Source organism: Sander vitreus, chromosome 5 (assembly GCF_031162955.1).
Source record: "Sander vitreus isolate 19-12246 chromosome 5, sanVit1, whole genome shotgun sequence".
NCBI classification, from domain to species: Eukaryota; Metazoa; Chordata; class Actinopteri; order Perciformes; family Percidae; genus Sander; species Sander vitreus.
Window position 1 is genome coordinate 24,023,013 of NC_135859.1, and position 15,939 is coordinate 24,038,951.

The window sequence follows — 15,939 nt, forward strand, 5'->3', positions numbered from 1 at the left end:
TTTGTATCAGTTGAGTTAACGTTGTTTTAATCATTATAACATGTTGGTTCTATCTCACGTGTCTAAACCATTACTGCAATATCCAAATCAGAGAAGATATTTCTTCGACTTGTGTGCATGTTTTTTTCTCTTTAATATTCATGTGTTAATGTTTCAGATGAACTGAACAGTTTAATTAGACAGTCAAGTGGTACTGGCCTCCCCAGGTTTCAGCTTTCTCACTGTATGCGTGAGATCTCATTCAGTCCCGTTTACAGATTAGAACTTGTGTGTCTGATGTTGTCTGCCTGTCCAACTATGTTTTGTAGATGACCTCGTGGACATTTGCCTGTATCCATTACTCGTTCAGAAAATGTAAGAAACGGACATTTCACTCATTTGAAAGAACAAGGTTCAATTTATTCATCCATAAAATATGGAAATTTGAGTGCCCCTGTCCTATTCAATAATGCTAATTACAAAAACTTAGGAATTAAATGCCCATAAAATAAAACCATAGATAAAAACAACAGAAAACTACCTTACATGATAAAACTGTAAATAAATAAAAAACAAACAAACTTATATTACAGTTCATGTCCTCCCTAAAATGTTCTGGTTTCAGCCCACTGTACCAGACTGTACTTCTGTCCCTTGTGGAATTCATTGATAGCATGTGTGTGTATCAAAAGTTAATAATTTATTTCCCCATTTGATTGCAGATATAATACAAAGGATATGTTATTTAACAGTTGCAGCAAATTATATAAAATTCAGTTATATAGCCATGAACAGTTTGCAGTAGGGAAATATGAAGCCATGTTTGAGCTGTGCAGTGTTTGCAGCTTATTTAAAGTCAGACAGTCCAGCAGCAGGCGAGGCTGTCTGTCTCACACAGGTAGGAAATGCAAATGAGATCAGTTAGAGCTGTTCTTCACATTCTCTCTCTATCGCTCACTTTCAATCTTCAAAACCATTTGCATCCAAAGACGGAAACAAAGACATTTCCCCATGAGTTGAGCTGCGAGACTCGACCCCAAATCATGACAATGGTAAAGTAATGTTTTATATTTGTCATATTTTGGTTTACATTCTGATAACTTTGGATGGAGTGAGCAGGTGTTGTTAATGACAGAGTTTAGTCAACTTTAACCTCCCATGTAGTTACTTTTATTTCAGCATGTTTTCTTAGGGAGTTCTGAATGGAGGAAAGATATGATGGCAGCTACACTGTTAAAAGTTGCGATTGTGTCGGAGTGTGAAGGCAAACAGTAAAAATAACCCAGATGACTCATGGTGTTTGAAGATAATCTGAACGTAAAAACACCTACTGGTATCAGCATTGTGCTTTACTATAGAATAGAGGTCAAAAAGTTTGTTTACTTTTTTTAATGTTTGTTCTTTGCTGAGCAGTCCTCCATAAAATGTGTTTCTTAGTTGACTAAGTTGAATTCATTAGATTTCAATCAAGCATTTTTCAGTGTTTTAAGTTTTAGTTTAATTTACTAGGATATCAAAACATTATTGAATCACAGTTGATACAAGAGATGTTTTAATCTGAAATGTATCAAATTAAAATATATTGGAAAGCTAGCAAGCACATGCATTGCACATACATACATTATTTGTTTCAGGTAGACCAAATAGTGGCACTTGTACATACTTACATAAAACATCTCAAGCTTCATATTTAGTTTGTAGTTGTTAGATTTGAACTATTTGAAATATAGATACTTTTCTTGCCAGTGATATTTCTATCACTTTCCCATGATGTATATCAGACTCTTTTTCAGTGAACATGACCATGCAGCAGTTTGGAAGGCGCTGTTGTTCACTGAGAGATAGTGTTGGAGTTCAGTCTGCAAAGGTTCAGGCAGGGAAAATGTATTTATCTATCTTTTTGAATAGTTTTATTATTTTGTCTGGTGCAAATGTTCCCAAATTTCTTGATGTCCTTGTAGAGAGTCACAGAAAAACAGACCTATTTTCTTTCAACGTGAGAACACGTCTGATTGTAACGTGTTTGCTCATATAGTTTTCACTCTCTAGCTAGCTCTCTAATTTGGTAACACGGATATAATTGTGTATAGCTAATATCTAACTACAGTATTCGTGGATGGGTAAAACAGCTCTATGGTCTCATGTGAGCCTTCTTTCTGGTTTAATATGAGTTATCTGTTGTCAACAATTCATGCAGATTAAATGCTTTGTGGTTGGAGGAGTTCCCTGTGTGTTCACATGTTGAAAACAAACATGAAAAAAAAAATGGAGGTCCAATCTGTGATGTGTGAATACACTTAAACTAGTGTGGAAAAGAGAAGAGCAGACAGTGTCGAATATCTATCAATGGAATTTTGTGTTTAAGAATACACAATGTTTGGTCAGCTTAACTAAAAATGGAGAAAAAAAATACTCAGCACATCTTAATATTTCTCTCTCTTCTCAAGTATAAAAATTCAAAATTATAGTAGCTGGTTATTTTTTTCTAATATAATTGCTAGTGATAACACAGCTACACTATTACTATTGTCTGAATAGTGACACATTTGAATGAATGTTGGTGTGTCGTGTCCTTGTTTGCATCAGCTTTCACTTTATGGTTACATGACTTTTTCCTTTTTCCTCCTGTTGGCCTCCTGGGCGGTGATAACACATTTCACTGAGACTTTACAGGTAGCTCATCAGAGGGAAGTTACAACAGGCTGAAAACAAAGCAGAACATTGTCACTGTAACTTGATCTGGCCTTAAAATGCAGATATTTTTGGAATTACTGTGAGAGGTCATACTGTAAATACTGTAGCAGAACAGTAATGTATCCCTTCGTCCTTTTTATCACCTCTCACCTGCTCCTCATTTATCAGCAGTAAAGCAACTGTGGCACTCTGATATTTTGTGTGCCAGTGTGTGAGAGATAGAAACTCTGCAGTCCCTCCCTTCTTCTCTGTCCGCCTGTGATAATTTACTTTACATCAACACTTCCCCTACGGCTGCCTGGCACTGTGGGAAAACAGATACTGTCGCTCCACTTCCTGTTTTCACTTGACATGCCGTGTGCGTTTATCTCCCCCTGCCAACCTCAGTTAAATCCCTGCAGATGAACTTTTCCGTGTTTGAACCAATAATGGGGATAGATCTTGGCTTCAAAACAACATTGATTGCAAATGTAACCAGGCAAGTCAATAAGAACATATTGTTTTTTACAATGGGGCCTGGCAAGAGGTAAAACCTCCTGAGGGAAGGGGGGTAGGGGCTTAACCAAAACCAAAAGTCCCAGAGATACAACTCATGAGGATAAGAGTCACAAGAACCAAACTAAAAAGTTACAGTGAGAATACTGAAAATCTACATATAAACAAATAGGTAGTACTTTGATCTTCCATTTATGTAAAAGTAGCAAAGTGTAGAAATATTCTGTTACAAGTAAAAATCATGCATTCATTATCATGTACATGCATTATGTTAGATATATCATCATCAAAAATATATGCATCAAAATATAGGTAAGTACCAAAAATAAAAGTACTCATTGTGCAGAAAGGCGCACTTCAGAATAATGTGTTATATTATTGTATAATAATTACTTATGCATTAATGTGTACATTACTTTAACGTTAAAAGCGGAGCTACTTTTAATCACTTTATATACTGCTGGGTAGTTTGTGAATGCCCCCCTCAGGTCAATAAAGTCTCATCTTATATATCTTAACCTCCAATAATACATCATTTATTTTTTATTATATGTTTAATTGCATGTATTACTCTGAATCTACAAAGTAACCAGTAACTACATTTTCAAAAAATGTAGTGGAGTGAAAAGTATCATATTTTCCTCTGAATTGTGGTGGAGAAGCATAAAGTAGCATAAAATTGCAGTAAAGTGAAGTAAAGTACAAGTAATCGATACTTGGTGACCTTCCACAAAAAGCAGCCACTGACTCAGGCCTGACGATGAAGCTGATAAATAACTACTAGTAAATGATTACAGGCATGCTCTGAATACTTTTTTAAAAACTTTTTTCAGAGCTTCTTTGGAAAACTGAAGAATCTGTAAGTATTGTGGCCTTTTGCAAAACCTCATTAGTGTTGCTGTTAATTTATTATGCATGGAATAAAATGGTCCTCTTCCTGTCAGACACAGTGGACCTCCAGCTCCACCCAGAAGGACAGGTGAGATTTAACCTCAACGACAAATGAAATGGAAAATGTTTTTTCTTTCTTTGTTTCCTCACCAGATTACAGACTTTTATTATTTATCAATGTCTTTTCCCAACAGATGACAATGCAGGGTTTGGGTGGCCACAGGATGAGTTTGTAAGTAGAAAGACAACACTTTCCTGAATTTGTACTATTATTAAAGGTGCTACATGTGGGATTTTAATCACCTTTATCATCTTATTCTTATAATATCACCACATTTCCCATAAGGCCTGTTGCTTCTTTTTGTAGGGGATACCATATTGCTGCTTGTCCATCCCCCTCTCTATGACAAGAAGTGTTTAATGATGACTTCTTTATCTAAATGATATTATTATATTATAAAATAGTTTTTCTATTGGCCTTTCGCTCAATCAGAGCTATGCTGCTTACAGCATATAGAACTGCAGCAGATTTCCTGCATAGTTTTACGCTGTTGCACACAATGTACTGTAAAATGAGGCTTCAAGACTTTTTAGCTATGGTTTCATTGACTGATACTATTGTACTAATGTCTTAGTATTAATGTGGTGATGACTATTTGTGAAAATACACCTTTAAAATAGTAATATATTTTCTAATTTTCTCAGGATGACGATGAAGGTGACATGTATGAAGCACCTCCCTGTGAGCGTCCGGCTCTGAAAGTCCCCCCGAGAGAAGAGGAGGAGAACGTTTATCTGGGTAACAGCACTGCACTGAGTCATTACTGCAGATAGGGTTAGGGTATAAACAGTTTCTGTTCAGCATACTTTCGACAATTCTTTTACTTGATGCTACTTTTTGCAGAGACGACGTCCAATCTTGCTATTCCGCAGAGGCAGGCTGCACCTCCACCCAGATTAGGCAAACCCTCGGTAACAACCGCTCACTGTACTCAAAGTCTGTTTCTGTGTGTCTCTGCATCCGTCAAGACATTTAAAATGTGTTTAAATATGTTGTATTTCTTTTAATTAAACAATCTGTCATCCAGAAACCTCAACAGCGTGCAGAGGATTTCTTCTATGATCCCAAAACCAAGAAACGTGAGTCATTCATCTGTATTCATTTGCATGTACACACAACAGTGCATTTGGGGATTTTGTTCATTCATTGTACAACCTCACCTGTCTTCGTCTCTTCAACCCATTTATTCAGCACCTGAGATAGACAGAAATGAGAAGCCTGGGAGAAAGAAGATGATGCCTCCTCCACCGGTCCGCTCTGCTCCTGCTCCAGGCCCTACATCCAACACTGAAGAAGGTGCAGTGATCACTTCTACCAACACAAATAAGCCTTTCATAGAATCAATTCATCAGCCTGAAAATGACTGTTCACTGAGAGGAAGGTTAATATATGAATGAGGTGATATGACCCCCATATGAACCCCATATACTTCAATAAATATTTGTTTTATTAGTTGTGTGCTTCCACAGAAATACAGTCCCTTGATAAACATAATCCCACCCAATGAAAGCTTTTGCATTTGCTGTAGCTGCTGCACACCTGTTGTCTCATAGATCCCCAAAAACAAGAATTGTGTGTAATGTTTCCAGCAGCAATAGCGGTTTGTTTGGAATGAATAAATACAAGCAGAACTGAACTGAACAGAATGAGCAGAGACTGCAGCTGTTACTGAAACATAGAAGAGAGTGCCACCTATTGTTGTGCCACTGAGCTGCATCTTAAGCCTCAGAGACTCAACTTAATCTGCAAGAAGACCAAAGAAATCATCACTTGGCACTGATAATGTTGCCAAAATTGTCACATTGGCTCATGTCAGTAGAAGATTATTTCCACACCCTTTGGCATTGACTGATTGTCTAAAACTTCAGGTCAAAGTTTCATGAGAAAACTATGTAAGATTCTCTGCTTGAATATTCCTCTGTGTCCCACTGTTGCACTGCTCGGAAAAATCTCTCTATTACACATTTCTAAAAACCTGAAACTTTTCCTATTAATCTCACCAACCGAAGCCAAGAAGGCAATATTCCAAAACTGAAAATTAAAAAATGATGTATACATGACAGTTCAAGTCACACAGCACCTCTGACTGTATGTGTTGTTGACTCTTTTTTATACTGTATTCAATCTTTTTTGGGCCGTTCACAATCACTAAAGGCTTGTTTGATAACATAACAACACAGATTACTGCCAGTATTTTCTTTCTGCATTTTAGATGTGTATCTGGATCCAAATGAAGAACAGGTAAGATAAGATAAATCAACAATACTAAAAGCTTAATACATAAGGAGCAAAGAGCCTTTGTTGTAAGAGAATAATGGGAATAACAGGTAATAATGGCGGTGCTGTACACATGTATATGATTGGATGTTACCAGCCACATACAGTAGCTGTGAATGAGTCAGTCATTACAAAACATGAATGAAACTAATACAAGCGTCAGTGCTCTGCCTGAACAGTGAAATGTTATGCTTCATTACTGGGCTTCGATGCTCACCCCCAACAACATTTCTCCATGTGTATAGCTAAATATGTAATATCATGATATAACAATATTTGTCATTTTGTGTTTCAGGAAGATAATGATGAACTGTATTTAGAACCTACAGCTGGTAGGTTTCATCACACTTCACCAAAATTAGCTCTGTACTTTAAGTTTGCGTGAACAGTTTGGTCTGTAAGTGATGATCAGACATCAAATTTCGTTTCCAGATTATGAAAAGTTGAATACAAATTCTAATTTCCTTTCCTTCTGCTCCTCAGCTTGCCCTCCTGCCACTCGTGGGCTGATGAGGATGCCTCAATCAGCAGCATTTGTACCTTCCATACCTTTGTAAGAGCACTTCAACCCAAAGCAAATGTTGTCAAGTTGATACGTACTAACCAGTGATATAATCTAAAAAAGTCTGCATATCTTTTTACGCAATGCCACATCAGACAGTGATGCTACTGTGTTTTTGCAGCAAAATGCACATGTGGTAGATATACATTTATGGCATTACACAGTAAATATCTGGTACTAAACACGTAATGACATTTTTCTCTATCTGCAGGATGAAGCCTCCGGTTCCCAGAGCTCAGTCTGTGAGTGTGTCCATTCATCACCATTCATTAGTCTTATCATTTTCTTATGCTAAGCTCTGTCCTAATTTAAAGCAAGACTGTCAAGATAGAGGCTGATTTAGAAATGGAAGTTTTCATTCTCTCACACTCTGTTTCCATTTCCTACGTAGGAAATTAAACTCATCAGTATGACACAGCAGTAACTTTTTATTTGCCTCCTTTCAGAATTCATTTTTGCCTTCCTTGAATGAGTTGACAACGGGTAAAGACCCCATCTTCTCTACTCTTTAAAAACTGATCATACATCAGCACAAACTACATCCAAAATAAATCATTTTGATCATGATAATGGAGAGTACATATCTTTTCTTTTTAGCGCCTTCAGCGCGTGGCACATTTCCTACCAAACTCCCTCCACCAACTCCCAGTGTTAAGCCCCGTCTGCCAGCAAACCTGAAGGAAGCCAAACCTAGGTAAAGGGTGAAGGGTACAGAGAGGTTTGTTAGACAGATGACACATCAGTTAAAAGTGTTAAAACTTCAATGATTTATATTGATTTTCAGCATGTTTTTGCAGTTGATCCCATCTGCAGGTGCAAGCGTACATCAGAATTAAATGCAGTGTATAACATTCTTTCCTTCTTGTCTTTATTCAAGCCTTCTGAATCCTCCTATGGCAGACACAAAGCCTGTGGGTAAGCATACTTTACTTATTTTTAACCATATTTATTAACCCTCTGACTGTTACCAAGTATGGATTTCCCAATCATGGGAAAACACATGACATGTTTTCTATCTCTTTTAAGCCACCTCTGGTGGTATGAGGGCAACCAAACAATCTGGGAATGAGGTATGTTATTGATCTGCACACAGAACATCTAACACAAGTTTGAGGACAGGTTTACTCTTGTTCATATATTTATGTCACATTACAGGACAAAGAATGGTTTGCTGGAGATTGTAACAGAAAGACAGCTGAGGATCTCTTATTGAGGGTCAACAAGGTAAACTAAACAATGGTATGTTTCATTACTAATCAGCTAGTCAGTCTGGAGAGTCTTTTTAACCACAACAATTTATTTTTATTCTTAACCGAGCAAACTCAAGGGCTTAAGGCAAGGGTGTTGCACAGACGATGGGGAAATTTGCTGAGTGTTTATGGGCATATTTTTGCTGACAGCCAAACCTGAGTAAGACATCTTCAGGGCTTCCACGTCTTTTTACATTCACCATCCCCCTAATTCTTAATCCATCCCTCATTTTTATTTGTACTTCCCTGTTCTCTTTTAGCACTCATTGTCCTAACATAGCTTCCCAAACATTTCTTCTCTATCCCTTTTTATTCCCTATTCTTTGTGTCAATCTTGCTCAGTTTTTCCTCTATTTTTCTCCATTGTAGGATGGTGCCTTTCTCATCCGTCACAGCTCATCCCAGAGTGCCCGGCAGCCCTACACCCTCGCTGTGCTCTACCAGCAGAAGGTGTACAACATTCCCATCCGCTTCCAGGGAGAGACACAAGGTTACGCCCTCGGAAAAGAGGGCAAGAAGAACGAAGAGGTGAGAGCAAATTAAATTTAAGAGGGGAGCAAACGAGAGAGAGAGAGAAAAAAAAAGAAAGAGAAAGAGAGAGAGAGAGAGAGAGAGAGAGAGAGAGAGAGAGAGAGATTCTGGAACTTCAGGCTTTTCATTTAATAAAGTTATCCTCTTTTATCTTTCTCTCTCTCTCTCTCTCTCTCTCTCTCTCTTTCTCTCTCTCAGATTTTCGGCTCCCTCGACGAGATGATCTCTCACCACGAGAATAACCAGCTGCTTCTGATAGACAGCAAGAGCCAGGCCAAGCACACAACATATTTAACCCACTCTGTACGCCCTTAAAACCACACAACTGGGAGCTTCTCTCATGGTATATCCATATGAGTTACACAAGGATAATTGCAGTTTAGAAGGTTTACTGTAGGTGTACTGTGTGTCCCAGAAGTGTAATTAGAACTATCAGTGATACACCCAAAGTACTGTTTTCATGATGTTGTTTATAGATTGAAATAAACAATGCAAACTTTTACTGCACTGAACCATTAGCAGAGATTATGTAAACGTCACAAACAGTTGCTCAAAAAGTTACACTCAGGTAAATGACAGCTGTAACTTACTGTAAAGCTCAGAGATCCTAAAGTTATGTTGTTTGACAAAGTGATTTTCCTGTTTTGTCATCATTTTAGCAACAGTTGCACAAGGTTAAATGTTCTCTCGTGAAAAGGAAAACTTGTCTCTCACTGTATGTTTCCACCTTCGGATGAGGAAGGGATGATGTTACCTTCAGTTTGCTGTATTTCACTCACTTTTAAATATATAAACAGTATGTCTCTGCTGTTACATGGTATCAAACCACATCACAAGAGCCTCCCAATTTGCAGCTAAAACCACGCTAACTTTGTGCCTCCTGCTCATTTCCATTTTTACTGTATGGTCATGTGATGATGAATCGTTGAGATAAATGTCTCCATGAATCATTTTATTTTAGTCACGAGTACAGATTTGGGTGTTTATCTTTTTCCAAGTTTAGCTAAGTTTGATGACTTTGATTTTGAATATACTGTCAGTTACAGGTTTCTTTTCTGTGTTATATTGTAGATATTGTGCAATACAGTCAAGTCAAAATGCATCTTTGCATGTTTTTATTTTATTTCTTTTACTACAGTTTCCCTATATATTTATTGTTGTTGGCCAGTAACCATCTGGTCTTTATTTGTTTCTGCGGTGTGTGTGGTTCATTTAGAGGATAGGTTGATGCTTGATGAAGTCCTTTGATTAAATTCCAACCTTTAAAACAAAACATTAACTTGTAATGGATCCTCGTCCAGTGAAGGTCAGTGTGGTGAGCGGAGGGTTTGTGGCTTTAACTAAGTAGCTGTGTGTCTGTGTGTGTGTGTGTGTGTGTGTGTGTGTGTGTGTGTGTGTGTGTGTGTGTGTGTGCGTGCGCGTGTGTGTGCGTGTGTGTGCGCATGCGTGCGTGTGTGAGTGGCTTCCCAGTGGCCACTGACCAGATACTGCTGGTTACACCTGCTTCCTGTCAAGTGAAACCACCTTCTCTGCGGCCCAACCGTAAATCCTGGTCCTGCCAGCATACAACATAGCAGAATCCTTCAAGATTGTAAAAATCAACTTTATGCAGATAACAACAACAACAACAACTCTCCAACCTTGGAAAATAATCTGTAACCCAAATTATGGCTATAAAGTGCCTGGAAGTCAAAATTACCTACAGAGTGAACATCAAGATATTATGTCTTTTAGTTTTTAGAATTGCCTTTTGTTTTTACAGTATTAACATAGTTTCAGGTTCTCTTATTGCATTACCTGGTAGTCCTGGTTTCAGTACAGACTAAAAGTGCAGAGACTTCGTCAACTGTAGCTGCTGTATTTGCATAGGCTGCTGGTGTAAATGAGTACTACATAACTTCCTGGAGCAAGTGTAACAACAACATTGTGTGATTTGCAACATACAGGGAGTGCAGCAAGTTGACCATTCACATCTTGCAAAATTACTTCATAGTAACTATGAAGTCTTTTTGATTTGTTCCCTGAGACTAAATTCCATTTTAAGTTATATGTTATATTTATTAGTTTTTTAGGCATTTTTGCCTTTATTAGGTAGTGCAAGTAGCGCGATGACAGGAAATGAAGGGAGAAAGAGATGGGGGAATAGCATTAAAGGGCAACTATTATATAGCATTTTCAGGATTATACTTGCATTTTGTGTTTGTGCTACAACATGTTTACATGCTTTAATGTTAAAAAACACTTTATTTTTCTCTTACTGCCCATGGCTGCTGCACCTGTATTCACCCTCTGTATGAGACGCTCTGTAGCGCCTGTCTCTTTAATCCCTCCTCCCGATTAAAAGCCCAGTCTGCTCTGATTGGCTAGAGCGCTTCCTGGAAAAGTCAAGGGGGTAAGTGAGCATCTGCAAAGCATACCTTCTATGGAGACATTTTGATGCTAACAAGCCATCACCTGCCGTTGGCATTCCATTGACTGCCATTCATTTTGGCGTCACTTTGACAGCGAAGAACTTTACATCTGAAGCGTTTAAAGACTGTATTTGTCCATTGTTTATTTCTAAAGTAACGTGTAGGGCGGCCTAAAGCCTTTATACATACCTTTCTTGCAAATAAATACTAAGCTATTAAAATAGCCTAATAAGTGTTGCCGTGATTTTATAAACCATGTTTTAATGTTAAACATACATGTGGCACAATCCTTAGGATGAACTGTATCTGTGCATGGCCTTAGTGACTATACCTATAGGCCAGTAAGCCTATCATCAGAGGGGAGTTATATAGGCTAATAATATGTTAGATTCATGTTAAGACTTTTTAATTTTTGATTAACAACACAACACATCAATTAACAATAATTTGGAAGCTCCCCTGCATTGACTCTGAGGACCCCCTGGGGGTCCCGGACCCCCTGTTGAAGAGCCCTGTCTTAAAGGAGAACTCTGGCCGATTTTTACCTGAATCTTGATCGCTAAATATCTCCGAGTACTGTCGATAGGAAAAAAAACGACCAAAATCGGTGCTAGCAAACTGGAGTTGCTGCAGCTAATGGCCAGAGCTCCCAGTTAGCTAAAATGCCAGTTGTGGGGTTTTAGAGTGCCTTTGTGCCTCTTAACAGACACAAAATGCAATTAATATTTCTGTGCAACATGAACAGGGCCCTTATGTGACAACAAGATGCGTGTTCAACTCAGACATTGTGAAGAAACCGTTTAAATTCAGTTTGTACTGTCGCCTACCTTGCCGGTAGCTAGCTCGGACTGCTAGCTGCACATCGGCGTCTGGAATGAGGGGGTTCAGCCAGGTTTCGGTGATAATCATCACGCAGCAGTTCCGTGTGTAGTTGTTCGTTGCTATGCTGAGTTCCAGCTCATCCATTTTGTGTGCGATGGATCTGGCATTGGTGAGTAGGAGGCTTGACAGTGGAGGTCTGTGTGGTAGTATCCAGCTGGGCTAGCAGGCCTGACCGGCATCCACGCTTCTGTTTTCTCTCCCGTCGCTGGCTTCGTCGCACACAACACACACCAGGTTCGAGGCCACTGTGCTGTGTCTCGTCTTCATTTGCTCTCACGCGAAGCTGTACATTCTGCTCCTGTTTCACTTGTTATTATTACTCAATGTACTTTGCTTGAGGCCACTGACCCTAACTATCTTATAGTTATGGCTTAAGCTAAATAAGCATACACCAAAACACACTTGGTCTCTTATGGAAACCTTTTACATTCTTATTATATTTATCTGCAAATAGTAAGAACATTATTCTACACTATCTTATGCTTTATTAGCGATATAAAAAGATTTGAATCTTCTGTAAATACAATTAGTTTTTATTCTTGATACAGTTTTTCTGTGTATTGATAGGATCCACTACTTTACAGGGTGATCATACTGTAAATGTCTAGGCAGCACCTAATTCTGCCCTTTGATACAAAACCTAACCACATTTGGTAATTGAGGAAGTTAGGCTACTGTATTGTGAGTCAGATCCTTTTGCAATAGCTTTTTGATTTCAAATGATGTATGTGCTTTACACATCCCATGTGTAATACTGACTCACATCAGTAGTGTAAAGGCCTTTGTTGATTAAAAGGAAGTCTTTTCAGACGAATCGCAAACAGCTCCGCACCTCAGGTCTAAATGATCAGGTCTTTTGAACACTGCAGTTTTATTTTTATTTTGTTTCCATATGCAAGAATTAGTCCACAGTCTCATCATATGCATTTCACAAGACCAGAAAGTTTGTCTTAATAGCAAATTTAGGGCAATGAATGACAGAAATGTTTGCTAAAAACTTGACTTACTGTAGGCTAAGAGTATTTTTTTATTGTGTATAAGTAAAAACGATACGTAGTTTCAGCTCCATTGAAACGTCAGCAGTCCTGTCCGGTACAGATATGCGTCTATCCATACAACAACACACTGTTTTTGATGGAAAGATGTGTGTGTGTGTGTGTGTGTGTGTGTGTGTGTGTGTGATTTTGAAGAAATCATGCAAAGGTGGGGCGCTTGTCACGAGCCCTGATTTCGAAGTTTGTGGGAAGGAAGGGGGAAGGGGCTGCGGCGGAGGGGTACAAACTGCACATCCGACCGTTTGCACTGACAGCTCGGAGGAAAAAAAAGAATCCACAACACGGGGAGCTTATGAGAAGCCATTACTTACAATAACTCAGCGAAGGTTTTTAGGACAGCCCCGAATCCTTACAAGGCTCGTGGAGGAACTGGTTTACGCACCAGTAGTAGGCTAGTTGAAGTGGACTAGTTTTCTTGGCGGAGGTGCGGAGTTTATGATTCAGGATTCAGGATTGGTGTCGGAGGGCTACTGAATGGGAGCAGTCACTGGATTCGTGTGATACCAACGCAAGCCAACCAGACCACCTACTGCCCATCATATATGACTTTTGGGGACGTTTAGGGCACAAACAGAACAAGATCACCGCTATTCCTCCTTCTGTCCCCTTCCCCTTTCCTTTCTCACGGATTCTTCAGAAAGATAAATCCTCCAGACATGGCACAGATACTGCCGATACGATTTCAGGAACATCTGCAGGTAAGCGGACGCAGAAAACCCCTAAAATTAATTTCAGCTCATTTCTTTTTGCGCAGCTCCTCGCCCATCTAGGTCCGCGCACACATGGCACATGTCGCATTTAAATGGTATCTGAAATAGGGCTGTAGGGTGGTGCTCAATATAGCTACAGGCCTAGTTTTCTCCTGCCGGGCAGATGATGACTTGTAAAAATTGACTAGTCAGATCGTATACAGCTCCAATGCGGACTTGTGTGTGTGTGTGTTTGTGTGTGTTTGTGTGTGTGTGTGTGTGTGTGTGTGTGTGTGTGTGTGTGTGTGTGTGTTGTGTGTATACGCCGCAGTTTTTCCCATCAAGTGAAAAACGCCGCTGTCATCGTTGACACTTTATGCTGCAGACAACTGAGCTCAGCTGTTGGTAGTAACATTGTAACTGAGACCTGAATGACACTTGCACTCCAGCTTTGTGGCTACCATGTTGTTGTCATGTCCTGCAGCAACATATTCGTACTTTGTAACCTTCAACAAGAACACCGGTCAGTGTGTCTTTGCAAATGCTGGGCGTAACTGACAACATCACCATGTTAAGATAGCCTAATGATTATATGAGCTGTTTTTAGACAGTGTCCTTTCAGAATATGTCAGTGAAGAAGTATTGCATTTATTTTGCACTCACTCAGTTACAACACTTCTCAGTACCTAAGTTCAGAAAACTGCATCACTCAGCTGTAATGCAGCCAGTAAAACACATTATTTGAATATCTTGGGGTTATATTGCAATAACCCCATATGAAATCTAGTTTCATATTACAGCATCAATAATATTGACACGTGTCAGGAGCATCTGTGCAGCTTCAAAATGATCAGCATCAACATTACAGAGTTCCAAAGGCCCTATAGTGTTTGGTTGGTCTCTTGGTGGAACCCCCCCCCCCACAAAATACCCCTTTCTACAATCTGTGACAAAAAAGGAAAACAAACCAGTTATTTGGTCATCTGTGGAAAAAACTATTTCCACTATGCCCCCCTTTTTATCTCTGGTTTGGTCTTTGGTAATCGTTGTCCCATAGCAGTGCTTGGTGCCTTGCAGCCAAAAGAGAAAGTTTGTGACGCACCCCTCCACTTCCCCTCCTCTGTAGCCTGTTGTTATGGTAACAGCAGGCAGTGAAATGGCCTTTCACTAGAAAAAGCACAGAGCCCCCACCCACGCTCTCTCTGCTCCCTTCCTCTGGCCAGTAGCCCCACTTTTGTCAGCCAAAGATCCTTTATCCTCCAAAAACTGTGCTGGCCAAGAGCGCTTGCAGGCTACCAGGCTCCTCTCATCGCTGACAGGCTGTTGCCCGCTGATGGAGGGCAGTGCAGATCCTGGCAATGTTTGGGTTATTACTTGAAATTGCTCTCAACAGCACATACCTTTCCCTTGTACATCTCCTAAGAAGCCCTCCCCTTGACTGATAAGCAGCAGACTGCTTTACGTTCCACTTCTACCGTGAAATCCCAGCTCTGCCCCAGTCGTATCCCTCTGTGAAGCTCCAGCAGAGTGAAAAATGCTTGGAATTTGCAAACCCAGGACTTTGGGCCTCAAGTTGTTTAGCTATTTTTTTTTTCTTTGCCTGGTATTTACAGCTCAGTGTCTGCAGTCTGGGCTGGGGTTCAGGGGTGTAACATGGGCCCAGCTTCATGATGAAGTACCAGCTTGTTGAACTAGAGGTTGCATGAGATAAAGGTCAAACCAAATGCTCCACTCAAAACAATTCTTTACCACTACTCTGGTGTCAAATACAGACGCGGAGGATAAAGCCTGGATCTTAGAGCTATTGTTTTAGCTGTGAGAGATTCAAGAGTATTCATTTTCTCACTCCACATCAGTAGCCATGTCATTAACGCTAAGCTGTGTGGTAAAGTCTCTCTCCATCATTACTCTTTGTCTTTTCTGCTTGTTTATTTCACTATGATTGATGGTCCAAGGTCCAGGCTGTGAATGAACGTGTCATAGTGTGTCATTAATTGACCAAATGGACCAGTGCCCTAGTTGGAGTCGAATGTAGGCTACAACATTGTGGCCTGCAAACTGTGTGTTATGTGTATTATGTTGGTGGCAAGATGAAAAAGACAAGGACAGAGAATGGTCTGTTGAATTATGAAAGTGCTAAAGTGAGTCATTTGCAGCTTATG

General features: G+C 39.6%; 2 protein-coding genes across 5 annotated transcripts in view; both read left to right on the plus strand.

Moving 5' to 3' along the window:
* Positions 1–798: 798 nt before the first annotated feature.
* Positions 799–9,842, plus strand: LOC144518444 (SH2 domain-containing protein 6). Of its 3 annotated transcripts, XM_078251137.1 has the most exons (20): positions 799–854; positions 968–1,031; positions 4,002–4,027; positions 4,113–4,147; positions 4,254–4,291; positions 4,765–4,858; positions 4,964–5,031; positions 5,148–5,199; positions 5,312–5,416; positions 6,333–6,361; positions 6,693–6,729; positions 6,881–6,950; positions 7,171–7,201; positions 7,406–7,442; positions 7,557–7,653; positions 7,837–7,874; positions 7,986–8,029; positions 8,115–8,183; positions 8,579–8,737; positions 8,939–9,842. In XM_078251137.1, exons 1-20 carry the CDS (start codon positions 799–801, stop codon positions 9,053–9,055), a joined length of 1,266 nt encoding a protein of 421 aa, XP_078107263.1. In that variant the 3' UTR covers positions 9,056–9,842. The 3 variants fall into 3 exon arrangements, with proteins under 3 accessions (XP_078107263.1, XP_078107261.1, XP_078107262.1); XM_078251135.1 differs by having other exon boundaries at positions 845–1,031; XM_078251136.1 differs by having other exon boundaries at positions 846–1,031; positions 4,119–4,147.
* Positions 9,843–13,325: 3,483 nt separating this feature from the next.
* cltcl1 (clathrin, heavy chain-like 1) overlaps positions 13,326–15,939 on the plus strand; it is a 30,466-nt gene continuing 27,852 nt past the window's right edge. For both annotated transcript variants that reach the window (XM_078251139.1, XM_078251140.1), the window contains exon 1: positions 13,326–13,786. In XM_078251139.1, the coding sequence (XP_078107265.1) occupies positions 13,745–13,786 (42 nt within the window). In that variant the 5' untranslated portion in view covers positions 13,326–13,744. The remainder of the gene's footprint in view (positions 13,787–15,939) is intronic.

Excerpts from the sequence above, each read along its gene's own strand:
- LOC144518444 (XM_078251135.1), top strand. The coding sequence starts at position 885 with ATGCAAATGAGATCAGTTAGAGCTGTTCTTCACATTCTCTCTCTATCG. Across the intron at positions 4,028-4,112 it reads TTTGGAAAACTGAAGAATCT|ACACAGTGGACCTCCAGCTC; the intron begins GTAAGTATTGTG and ends TCTTCCTGTCAG. Across the intron at positions 8,738-8,938 it reads AGGGCAAGAAGAACGAAGAG|ATTTTCGGCTCCCTCGACGA; the intron begins GTGAGAGCAAAT and ends TCTCTCTCTCAG.